The sequence below is a fragment of the Schistocerca serialis genome, chromosome 6, assembly GCF_023864345.2.
Source record: "Schistocerca serialis cubense isolate TAMUIC-IGC-003099 chromosome 6, iqSchSeri2.2, whole genome shotgun sequence".
NCBI classification, from domain to species: Eukaryota; Metazoa; Arthropoda; class Insecta; order Orthoptera; family Acrididae; genus Schistocerca; species Schistocerca serialis.
In genome coordinates, this window is record NC_064643.1 from 325,376,205 (window position 1) to 325,389,450 (window position 13,246).

The following is a 13,246-nucleotide window of genomic DNA, read 5'->3' on the forward strand; positions in this document are numbered from 1 at the left end:
CTCTAAGCATTTTCATGTCACAGATAAAAAGAAAAAGAAACAATACCACTGAGACATTTCACGGCTCTCTCAAAGTATTTACACTTAGATTCTGATTAACCAGAAACACTACATGATAAACTGAGGAAGATAAGACCAGTTATTTAACAGTTGCTCGACAGTATATGTGAGCACTGATGAGTCAGGTAACACCAAGGGGCAGACTTTAATATGTTCAGTACAAGCCACCAAAGGGGCTAGATTTTGGCATAAAGGTATATAATTTATGTCAAAGTCTGAAGCCATATGGGAAGGGGAAGGAAATTTGTGATTTTGCTGCAAATCCAGCCAGTGAACTGACTATGTCAGGCTCTGTTTGGGCAGTGATTAACTGTTTACATGGGCAATTGGTATAGCTCTCCTAACTTGTTCGAGGCATATATACACAAGGCACATATGCTATTGGGACTGTAAGACCAACAAGGCAGCCTCAGTTCAGAAGAAGTACCCAGAGAAATGTATTTGCATCAGGCAATAATATACTTGTTGCAAAATGGGCTGGTAAAAAAATAGGTACGTCTTATGAACACCTAACAATAGACCAGAGTACATGGAGATGCACCTTCTAGAATGATACTGATGAAGTCAAATGTCATTTATGATACGAGGGCATGCTGAAAAGTAATGCCTCCAAATTTTTTATGAGAAAACTCTTAAAGCTTTTTAAATAAAACAAACTTCATAATGGTCTACACCTTTAGTCTTCATGTCTAAATATTTTTTTCTCAACATAGTCACCCTGGCGATTGACCCATTTCTCCCGATAAGACACCAGTTTGTTGATACTGTCACGGTAGAACATTCGATTTGCTGACAAAGCCACAACCACACCTCTTTGGATGACAATGTGCCAAATCACTGAGCCACAGTTGTTCGCGATTGGTTTGTAGAACATTCTGGACAGTTCGAGCGAATTATTTGGCCACGCAGATCACCCATTGTGAATCCCACTGAACATGTAATAATCAAGAGGTTACTTTGTGCACAAAATCCTGCACAGGCAACATATTCAGAATTATGGATGGCTATTGATGCAGCATGACTCAATATTTCTGCAGGGGCTTCCAAAGACTTTTTTAGTCCATGCTACATCGTGTTGCTGCACAAGTCAGTTAAAAGGAGGTTCAGTGCAATCTTAGGGGATATCCCATGACTTTTCTCATGTATTATGCAATGGTACAATGCCTGTGCTGACAATTTGTGTGAAACAGTGTTCATTCAGACAAGCATGCATGTCTCAAGGAACAGACACTGCATGACAATCCATAGCTGCTCATTAGAGATTGTAAAATTTAGATTCACAAATTACATATCTAAATTGACTTCAGCCGTACTATTTATTGGCAACACACAAAATTTCTGCCACACCAGAATGCAAACCTAATTTCCCACTTTATGCAAGTAATCAACTTAACCCATAAGGCTATCCAAGCACACCTCCAGGGCCATACCAAACTTCCCTTTTTAAGGCTTCTCCCCTCCCCCCCCCCCTCCTCCTCCTCCTCTGCTCTCTGAGTGTTTGCTCATTTTTGTTGCTTGATTTTATTGTTCAGCTTTGTCACTAAGTTTTCTTTGTATCTATTATTTGTGGCTATTTGGGCTCTGATATTCTTTTCGTTTTGCTAGTTGTCTGTGTCTAATGGTATTGTTTAGTCTGTGGGGCATGTATCTAAGTGCTGCCTGCTTTTGACAGTTTTGGTGCTATGATATCTGCTTCATGATTGTACCTGTTGTTGTCAGTTTTTGGTAAATGAGTACTGATTGTTCTGAATGTTTATGATAATGACCAAGAAATTTAACTGCCTATTTTGGCCTATTTCTATTGTAAAAGCTATATTATTTTGAATGGAATTTATATCTGTATATAACTGGTCAATTTTAATGCTTCATTGTGTGTGTGTGTGTGTGTGTGTGTGTGTGTGTGTGTGTGTGTGTGTGTGTGTGTGTTTGGAGCTTATGTTAACATGTTATCACACAGTGAGGAGAAACCCTATAAAATAACACCCATGACTCACTCCCACCTCACTCACAATGACCACATGCTCACTGTTTTACACATCTTCAGACAATGGAGAAAGGGTGAATGGTAGTATACATGGGATTAAAATTCAAGCAAAACAAAAGAGGAGCTAAAAGAGAGTTGCAAGGAAATGTGACTGGTTGTGAGGGGGGGGGGGGGGGGGGGGAGGGGGAATGTGGTTGAGCCAGTCACCCTGTTACCACGTTAAAAACATCTCCCTAAAATTTTCAAAAACTTGTTGGACAAAGCACAACACCTTAAAACTCTCACTACATTCGTTTGACTGTTACTCAAAAGAGAAGGCAGATCTGTCGGTGAATCTGCCACTGCCCACCTTTTGAAAAAAAACACAGACTGACTGAAATGTAATACATATGATGGAAGATACATAGCTCAAAATAGGAAGACAAGTGACACCAGATACAAGGAACATGTATGAGCCTGGAAGTACAAGACAAATTGTTTGACTTTTGCAGGACACTTACATTAAAACCGACGTAAAATCACCTCCAGGATACAAACATGAAAATCATAAGGATAAACTACAGCAAAAAACACCGCCTCACCTTACAAGAAAACTACCATATTCAGAAAATCATAACAGATCATAAATGATCAGACAAACCACACACCCTTTAACCTAACTGACCACTTAATACAACATTAAATATATAGCTATGGCCAGACACCATTCACCACTATCCTCTCATCTCAGTCTCTTTCCTATATTAACTGTCCCACCATCACCACAAAAAAAAAAGAAAAAAATCAAACTGCTTCTCTCAAGCCTCCCCACACTCACATCTCTGTTGATCATACAACTAATTTAGACTAGTTCACACTCACCGACCCATACTCACTAAAAACCACACACACACACACACATTATATATTATTCAAACATGTTTAAAAAAATCACAGGTTGCCAGTGCTCACAACCTACACGAGAAACGAAAGAACATAAACACTGTGCTGATTGTGAACACACATGACTGTAGATCTATCTTCAAAAGTGGGGTGCAGTGCAAAAACCACCAATGTAGGTAAGAGAAAGTGCAAAAATTCAACAAACTATCAAGTGTGTATGTACAACAAAGTTTCTTTCACCTTCAAATTCCACTAACAAAGAAGAAAAAGACAGCAGTTTGCAGAATAAGTGAACAAGAGGCAGAAACACCATAAGTAAATTGCACACCAACTTTATAAAGAAATACTGTTTTTAATTTTAACAAACATTCTGGCATACACTGCAGAGACAAGACATGGGATACCTCCTAATATCGTGTTGGACCTCCTGTCGCCCGGTGTAGTGCAGTAACACAATGTGATATGGACTCAACAAGTTGTTAGAAGTTCCCTGCAGAAATATTGATCCATGCTGCCTCTGAGTTGCCTGTACAGAACTTTGTGCATGCATGAACTGACCTCTTGATTGTGTGCCATAAATGTTTGATGAAATTCGTGTCAGGCAATCTGGGTGGCCACTCAAATTGTTCAGAATGTTTCTCAAACTAGTCACTAACAACTGTGGTCCAATGACAAGACACATTGTCGTCCATAAAAATTCCATCATTGTTTGGGTACATGTTGTCCACAAATGGCTACAAATGGGTCTCCAAGTAGCTGAACATAACCATTTCCAGTCAATGATTGGTTCAGTTGGACCAGAGGACCCAATCCATTCCTTGTAAACACAGCCCACACCATTATGCAACCACCATCAGCTTGCAAGTGCCTTGTTGACAACTTGGGTCCACGGATTCATGGAGTCTGCGCCACTCTCAAACCCTACAATAAGCTCTTACTGGTTGAAATTGGGCACATCTGACCAGGCCACAATTTTCCAGTCATCTGGGGTTCAACCACAATGGTCTCGTGGTCACGAGCCCAGTAGAGGTGCTGTAGGCAATGTCGTGCTGTTACCAGAGGCACTCATGTCGGTCACCCATTAACACCAAGTTTCACTGCACTGTCCTAACAGATATGTTCATCGTACACTCCACATTGCTCTCTGTGATTATGTCATGCAGTGTTGCTTGTCTGTTAGCACTGACAGCTCTACACAAATGCTACTGCTCTCAGTTGTTAAGTCAAGGCCATTGGCCACTGTGTTGTCTGTGGTGAGGGGTAATGCCCGAAATTTGTTATTCTTGGCACACTCATGACACTGTGGAACTCTGAATACTGAATTCCCTAACAATTTCTGAAATAGTGTGCCCCTGCATCTAGCTCCAGCAACCATTCCACATTCAAAGTCTGATGATAATCATGTCAGAAACCTTTTCACATGAATCACCTGAGTAAAAATGACAGCTTTGCCAATGCATTGATTTTTTTATACCTTGTGTACATGATACTACCACCATCTGTATATGTGCATATCACTATCCCATGACTTTCCTCACCTCAGTGTGCCTATCCATATTTCAAGAATGGCAAAAGAACATGCCCAAGTGAAACATGTCTGATGTAAATTTCTCTTTAGTTAATTTCAGTAAGCTTAAGAAAGAGAAACTCAAACAAACATAATATAGCAGTCTAATTGTAAATATTAACATACAGCTATAAAACAATTTTTGTTACATTTAACATGTTAATTCACCTGTCACAGAATTCAGTGTTTTCATAGATATGATATTTCAATATTATAACAATTATAATCACATAAACATCAGACTAACCTGCACCAAGTGCAAATCCTGCAATATTCCACAGTGGCAACATGACAGTCGGTCTTGCACGGCGTTTACGAATTAAATCTTCAAATTTGGCCAGGTGAGCCTTTTCTTGATCCCACATGTGTTGAATTGTTGCACCGACAGGGCTGTTTCCTGTAAACAGTTTAGGTATTGTGTGTTCTATAATTTTTGCTATTGAGCATCAGCTGAATCTTTTTCTGTAAGCAATGTCTTGCACAGCAAGAATTATTGTTGTATAGTTGACAGGGCAAAATCCAACAGTTATCTTGAGCTAAGGGTGTGACACAGCCTTTATATACCACTGTAGATTCTATTCTGGTGCAAGCTAGTAAAAATTAAATACACTAGCAGAGATAGTGCGAAGTAAATAAGCATACAGATATAAAAACAAAATGATGTGGAGTAGTTCAGTCAACCAGAAGAAGAAAAGCAAGAGAATGAAGTTTCTGTCTTGTGAAGTAAGTGTGCTGCCAAATGGAAGAGTATGCCAAAGACTGAGGTTCATGGTGTTAACACAGTCTCATATTATATTAGTACAATTTTTTTCTGGGATTTCTGTATGGGAATTAGTGATCCAGCTTACAAATAAACCTGAAGTAAGGTATGTGTCTGTTCTTGAAAGAGAGAATTTAAACAGTTAAGTGTAATGGGGGGAGATGTTCAAATAACACAATGCAGTACAGAAAAGTTTACATTGCATTGCAGATGAGTGAGTGATACTGAAAAGCACAGCTTATTTAATTTTGTTTCCATCTTCACTTTTAATGTGAGCATATTATATAATTAACCACTTAAGGCTCTGATGAAAGGAAATTTCTAGTTGAAGTATAGGTAACAGTAACTGTCTACTCTACATCTACAGGGTGGGCAAGAAGTTTAGTCTCAAATGTTATTAAGCAGGTTGGTATCTATGTTACTTCTTGTCAGTTGTTGGAAGTCATGTTCAGTGTTTTTTCATTCAAGGTCAAGTTTTAATCTGTAGCTATGGCAGATGTGAGCAGTAATAGTTAAACTACTGAACAGCATTTAGTGATAAGTTAGTGGGTGCACGAATGACAATACACAGGGCGGATAATGAGAAAGATTTGGGGACCTTTCCAGAAAAGATTTAATAAGATTCCACTGCGAAAAGCAACAACTTCTGGATTGGTAGTGTTAAAGACAGGTCACAGAGTGGAAGGAAGAAGACATGAGAAGAAACAAGTGCTGGAGTCTCTCATTCTCTGAACGATCTCCTATGAAGTCAACATATAAACGTACTTTGGGGCTCAGTATACTGAGGACAAAGCAATCCAAGATCATATGAAAAAAGACTTAAGGTCAGATCTTTACAACCAACATTCATAAAGGAGTTATCAGGTACAGCCTGAAATAAGTGAGTTTTAACATTCTGCGCTTTGTTAACTCAGTTTCCAAATTCAGTGAACTGTGCCAAGATTGAGTTTTCAGATGAGTACGCCATTTATTGCAGCTCATGTGCTATAAATATTGTCATTCAGAGCCAAAGGGAATCCTCATCACACAATCAAGTTACAAAGGAATGTCTCATGTAGTGATATGGGCAGCAATGACATCACAACATCTGCTTGCGCCGTACTTTTTTAAAGGGACTGTAAATGGTGGAAATTATTTACACATGTTATGAACATGGTTAATACCTCAGGCTGAGGAAAGGGGCCTCGCAGAATGCTTACCAGGTCTCTTGATATGGCAACCAAGAAGTCCTGACCTCATCACACCTGACAACTCATTACGGGAGCACACTGTTAAGCTACAAACGAAGACTGTGCAATACTGCTGAGGATGCATTTCACACTATAGCACTGGACATGCTCAAAAATACGTCAAGGAGAACCTTCAACATCGCAGCGCGTCAGCAATCGTTGGTCAATATATTAAAAAACTAAAAACCTGCCTCGATTGCGAAAAAAGCACCTAGTGTTAAGTGTTAACCCAGGTTTCAGCGTAGATAACTACCACCTTCTTCTGAACAACAATAAAACCTGAAAGTGCCTAAGAAGACCTTTGTCAATGATTAAATGAACACCATAGCTATACATCTATAAACGAAAAAGAAAAGGAAAACACAAACAGTACATATGTACAAAGTCAAAACCACTACTTAACTTACTGGTGTACGCTCCACCTCACACCGGCCTATGTTTGATGGGCCATGACCCGCAAACTGCAGCTACAAATGGTCGCTCACTTACAAGCCTGACCCGCTATGTATGCACATGCACAAGACAAGGGAAGTTACTTGAATGCGCATGCGCATACAAATACGAGAAAGTTTTACATGGGTTGGGGCACATGGAAATGTGGTAACAGCATGCTGTGGAACATACCAATATATTGTTTAATTGGACAGGTAAAAAATCTACTCACCAAGCGACGGCAGAACACACACATGAAAGATCTTTTGGAGCCAGTGACTCCTCCTTCAGGCAGAAGGGTTGAAGGGGAAGCAAGAAGGGTGAAGGAAAAGGACTGGAGAGATCTAGGAAAAGGGGCAGATTTTGGGAAAGTCACCAAGAACCATTAGTCAGGGGAGACTTACCGTACAGGATAAGAAGGAAAGACTGATTGTTGGGGACTGCATCGGACGAGATTTGAAAACATGAGAGCTTAAAGGTGGAAGACAGGGTAATATGCAAGACAGAGATTACTACTAAAACATTGTGCACGAGTTAATACGAGTGAGAAGCTAAGTGCATTATACGTAATGGAGGTGGGAGGGGGCGGTGAAAAATAGACGGGAAAGACAATTAAAGATGTAGAAAACTAAAACAGAGTGAAGCAAAGAGTAGTTACAGTGAAGAAAAGCTGGGACAGAAGAAATTAACGTAAATTAAGGCCGGGTGGGTGGTGAAAACCACTACATGTTGTAGTGCTAACCTGTGGAGTTCTGAGAAAATGGGGTCTGGGGGGGGAGAATCCAGAGCATACTCTGCAACAGGAATATGTGAGTTGCCAGTATATACCCTCTGCCTATGCCCATTCATCCTCAATGATAATTTGGTGGTAGTCATGATGATGTAGAAGGCTGAACAGTGTTTACATAGTAGCTGGTTTTCGTTGTTATATACGAATATATTGGACACTTAATAAATAAGTAAGTGTTTGTGCTGAAACAAATCAAATCAATTAGCATTTGATACAAGCAGGTACAGGGACTTTTCGTCCACCCTGTACGTACCTACTCCAAAAGCCACTGTGTGGTGCATAGTGGAGGGTATATGGTACAACTACTAGTTCTTCCCTTTCCTGTTCCACCTGCAAATGGAGCAAGGGAAAAAACAACTGTCTAAATTTTGTCTGTACAAGTTCTAATTTCTGTTATATTGTCTCCATAGCCCCTACACGAAATGTACATTGGCCACATTAGAATCATTCTGCAGTCAGCTGCAAATGCCTGTTCTCGAAATTTTCTCAATAGTAATCATCTTCCCTCCAGAGATTCCTATTCGAGTTCGTGAAGCATCTCTGTAACACTTGCATGTTGACCGAATCTATGGGTAACAAATGTAGCAGCAGTCTTCTGAATTGCTTCAATTACTTCCTTTAATTTGGCCTGGTGGGGATCCCAAAATGTCAAGAGGTACTTAAGAATGGGTTGCACGAATGTTCTACACAGTATTTTCTTTTTAGATGAGCTATACTTTATTAAATTCTCCCAATAAACTGAAATCACCCACTTGCCTTCCCTGCCTTATGTGATTGTTTCATTTCATGTCACTTTTTAGCATTACTTCTAGATATTTAATCAATCAAAGTGAGTGTGTGTGTGTGTGTGTGTGTGTGTGTGTAGCACACCACTAATAATGTATTCAAATATTACATCATTTTTTTACATACTCAACTGCATTAACTTACATTTTCTTAAATGTAAAGCAAGCTGCCATTCATCGCATAAAACAGAGACTCTGTCTAGGTCATTTGATGACAACACTTCCCATATGTTACAATGTCATTAACAGTTCCAGACTGCGGCTCAGGTTATCTGCAGAAAGAAAGAAAGAAAGAGAGAGAGAGAGAGAGAGAGAGAGAGAGAGACTGTCCTATCACACTTTCCTGGGGGCAATCCTGATATTATCCTTGACTCTGATGAACGCCCACCATTCTATTACTTAACAAGTCTTCAACCCATTCACATACACGGGAACCTATTCCATATGCTTGGAACTTTATTAATAGTCTGCAATGGGGTGCTGTGTTAAATGCTTTCTCGAAATTTAGGGATATGGAATGTGCCTGTTGTCCTTCATCCTTGCTTCAAGTGCAATTCGTGTGAGAAAAGTGCCAGCTGAGCTTCACACAAGTGAAGCTTTCTAAGTCTGTACTTATTTTTGGACAGCAACTTTCCTGCCACAAAAAAGTTTGTTGTATTTGAAATTAGAATATGGCAGCAAATTAATGTCAAAGATAATGATCAGTAGTTTTGCAGGTTCCGTCTTTTATCCTTCTCCTGATATAAAAATAAAGTTTTATATCTTCAGATGTCACAATATACTGAGACAGATAAATAATTTCTGAAGTGAAAAGTAATAAAAATTCTTAGGCCATAACATAGATCAACATATTGGTGTCACTGTAAGCATCAAAATATTAGTGACAGTCTAAACGCACATTGTGTTTAATGTTGTATAGATAATTTGTGTTATGTTCTGTTTTCTCTGTTACATGTCAATATTTTCATAAAAAAATTAGAATCTATATGATATCATTTCCACCATGAAATACTAAGATTGTATTTTGACAAATATTATATATCTTATCTGGTAATGTATAATATGTTAGAACTTCTCACCTAAAACAGCCATTTGTCCAGCATAAATTCGATCAGCACCAAGTTCACCAGCATGGTCGACACGTAATATTCGATCAACTGTGGAATCTGCTTTAGTTGAAATCAATCTTCGTGCAGGAAAGGCACAAAGAAATGAAGCTCGAGGTATCAGTGCAGTCTGCATCTGTAGAAACAGCATAATAATAATAATAATAATAATAATAATAATAATAACTACTACAGAAATCTGTAATTATTGATACATGTTCAATTACCCGAAAGTTTCTAAATGCAATGTAACATATACCGTACTGTTAAAAGGAAGTCACGCTTGATCAATGTCCACGTCACGTTCCATTTTTAACCAGACATAACATCTGAGAAAGGAAGGGAATAATAATAATAATCATCTCTCAGTACTTTCTATGAGGCAGTTTAAAGTAATAAATGACATTTTTGATACAAGTGCTGTAGTTCCGCATGAAGAGCACCCAAGTTCCTGAACAACCAGAACTTTTGTCTCTGAGGTAGCCTGTACATGTTTCAAAAGTATTTTCTTAATATCTACTCATACAGTGAGCTCGCCACCTCATATGTATTTTCTTAATATCTATTCAGGCAATATAATTGTCACCCGTTTGCACCACACAACTAGTCTCACAACAAAGTGTGACTACATAATGATATAACTGATAAAGGCTGGTGCATGTTCTTTTGTCCTGTTAACCAATGACGTTGTGAACCAATGGTGTATGCAATATGGCAGTGGGTGGTATACAGCACATGTGCAAGAACCAGTTTCTTTTTCCAGAGAGCTGTCAAAATCATAAAACTGCAAAACTTAGAAACTGTGTGAAAGTCATGTTATGTTGTACATATTCTTTGTTTACATCAATCAGTTAACTCAGGCAGACTAAATGTAGGGTACATGATCCACATTACCAAGAGAAAAGCCTTAAAAGAGCAATGTTAATGTCTGGAGTTTGAGACAACAACCTAGACCACTGAATCCTTAGAGAGTGTGAAACTTAATGGGAAAACAATGTAAGGAGGATTAAGTTTTAATGTCTTTTCAATGAAAACATAATTAAAGATAGACATAGGAAGGAAACAATGGATCCTTTTCCATGAAAGCATTCCAGTATTTGCCTTAAATGATTTAGGAAAACCACAGAAAACATAAATGTGGATCACCCACTCCTCCCAAGTACATGTCCAGTGTGTTAACTACTTGGCAAAATAGGCTATTATTGATAAGGTTAAAGGAATGTCAAATTCAGGCAACTACTCCATTTTTTTCCTTAATGCTATTTGCAAGCCATCATCAGTGATGATGTAGTTTTGTTGTGCTGTTCTCACATTCCCACATTTGTCTTCATTTTCACATGGATAATTTAACATTTTTAGTCCATCTGTAATTATGTTTTGCATACAATTACTTGTACCTACTACCACGGATGAGACCTCTAATGCACACTTACGTGGTGGCGCTCGATTCGGGGGTAAGCCGATTCGAATCCTGGCGGTAAAAATAATTTTCTGACAGTGTTTGGCCAGCAGTGGGAAGAGAGGTGATGGCATAAAGTTCCTGATGATCAAACTGTGTGCCAGTGTCCTGGTTTAAATACCAAAACTCTCTGCAGGGTCTCATGAACTGAGGGCATGTGATGCTGTTGATGGCAATCCGTCCATCGGTTGGGGATGTTAAGTTTGGTGGCCCCCCTTGGTGCTGATCGTAAGGGAGTAGGCTATGTGCAGGCACTGGGTTTCACTTTCTACAGTCTCTCATCATCATCATCATCATCATCAAACAGCACAAACATTACACTACACACACTACATACATACACAAAATACATACATGAAGTATTACAAATAGTGTGTAATGGAGCATGTTGAACATAAACAATCAACAAAGATGATTTATTTTTTACACTGTATATGGATAATAACGGGTAAAGAAACAACAGATCTCTTGAGGAAACAGGTACAGGCATGGGAATGTCAGAACAACAAAGATGCTTTGCTCCATCAAAGAAGAATTCATTTCATAATAGAGGAAGAAAATACAGCAATGATCTGCATCAGAATGTAGCAGGTGAAAAATTACTGAACATAAATCACAGAAATAATTTGTCACAGTTAATTTGTATGGGGCCGACTGCCATATGGAGCACCCAGGCTTGATTCCCAGTATTGCCAGGAATTAATCCTTCGTGGGAGGACTGGTAAAGGGTGCACTCAGCCTCGTGAGGCCAACTGAGGAGCTACTCGATCAATTGTTAATGGTTCCTATGTCAAGAAAATAGATGACTGGACGAGCAGTGTGCTGACCAACACGCCCCTTCATGCCGCATCCAGTGGTGTCACTGACAGAAAATGAAACAGCAGTCGGTCACATCTGATTGGCCCATCTAGAGGCAGAATGAGGGACTTAATTGCTACTTTTTTGATTGCATGCAGGGTGGCCAAAATAAAACTGGACCAGAAAATGTTCATATGTCTGATACAAAATAAGTTATCTTAGCTATTGAAGTTTCCAACACTTTGGAAAGAGTAAAATAAAAATTATGATGGGAGACTGGAATAGCTTAGTGGGGAAAGGAAAACAGAAGGACATAGTTGAAGAATCTGGACTAGGGAAAAAAATGAGAGAGAAAAACTAAAAGTCTGCTATGATAGCTTTGATTTCTGGATTATAAACACCACTATCAAGGGCTGTATGCATTAGCTGCTCTTAGTAATAGTGAAGATAGCAGATGATTATTTTATGACCACCCCAATATTCAAAAACGGTGTCAATATGGCGAAAGCATTTCCTGGAACAGATGCCGATGCAGATCAGAACTTTCTAGTGGCAGATGTTTGCAAAAAAGCTGAAGAGTATTAGAAGAAGAAACTGGGGTGTCGTCAAATGGAACCATGAAGGATGTAAGGCCACTGTTCAAAATACTGAAGAAAAACTTTTAAATTCAGCAGAATGTGCCAGTGTACCAGAAGAATGGATTACAATGAAAAATACTATTCCGGAAGCCTTAGAAGAAGTTACTGGAAAAGTAAAGATGAGAGGGAATGGATTACACCCAGTATGTTAGATATAGTGGATGATCATAGGAAAAGGAAGATTTGACATTATGTGGAAGGAAGGAAAAATAATATAGAAAGCAGACTAAAGAAATAAGACAATTAATTGATCAAGCTGGAAAGGAATGGGTGAAAAGTAACTGTGACGAGATTTAAGAACTGGAAAGGCAGGATGATGTAAAAGCAATGTGTAGTGCAGTACAGTATATCCTCTCTTCTCGTTATCCGCCAGGCCTCAACCTCTGCTAATTTCAAGTTGCCGCCGCTCATACCTCACCTGTCTTTCAACAACATCTTTGCCTCTTTACTTCCGCCTCGACTGACATCTCTGCCCAAACTCTTTGTCTTTACAAATGTCTGCTTGTGTCTGTGATTGTGCGGATGGATGTGTGTGTGTGTGTGTGTGTGTGTGTGTGTGTGTGTGTGTGTGTGTGCGAGTGTATACCTGTCCTTTTTTCCCCCTAAGGTAAGTCTTTCCGCTTCCGGGATTGGAATGACTCCTTACCCTCTCCCTTAAAACCCACATCCTTTCGTCTTTCCCTCTCCTTCCCTCTTTCCTGACGAAGCAGCCATTGGTTGCGAAAGCTTGAATTTTGTGTGTACGTTTGTGTTTGT

At 39.1% G+C, this 13,246-nt stretch overlaps 2 protein-coding genes across 9 annotated transcripts in view; one reads left to right on the forward strand and one right to left on the reverse strand.

Moving 5' to 3' along the window:
• The window catches only part of LOC126483999 (protein shifted-like), a 54,813-nt gene that overhangs the window by 31,280 nt on the left and 10,287 nt on the right, over window positions 1-13,246 (forward strand). The gene's annotated exons all lie outside the window — the stretch shown is intronic.
• LOC126484000 (5-demethoxyubiquinone hydroxylase, mitochondrial) overlaps window positions 1-13,246 on the reverse strand; it is a 57,728-nt gene that overhangs the window by 2,512 nt on the left and 41,970 nt on the right. For all 5 annotated transcript variants that reach the window (XM_050107315.1, XM_050107318.1, XM_050107314.1 and 2 more), the window contains exons 2-3: window positions 9,569-9,731; window positions 4,741-4,890 (exon numbers count right to left, since the gene is read on the reverse strand). In XM_050107315.1, the coding sequence (XP_049963272.1) occupies window positions 4,741-4,890; window positions 9,569-9,731 (313 nt within the window). The remainder of the gene's footprint in view (window positions 1-4,740; window positions 4,891-9,568; window positions 9,732-13,246) is intronic.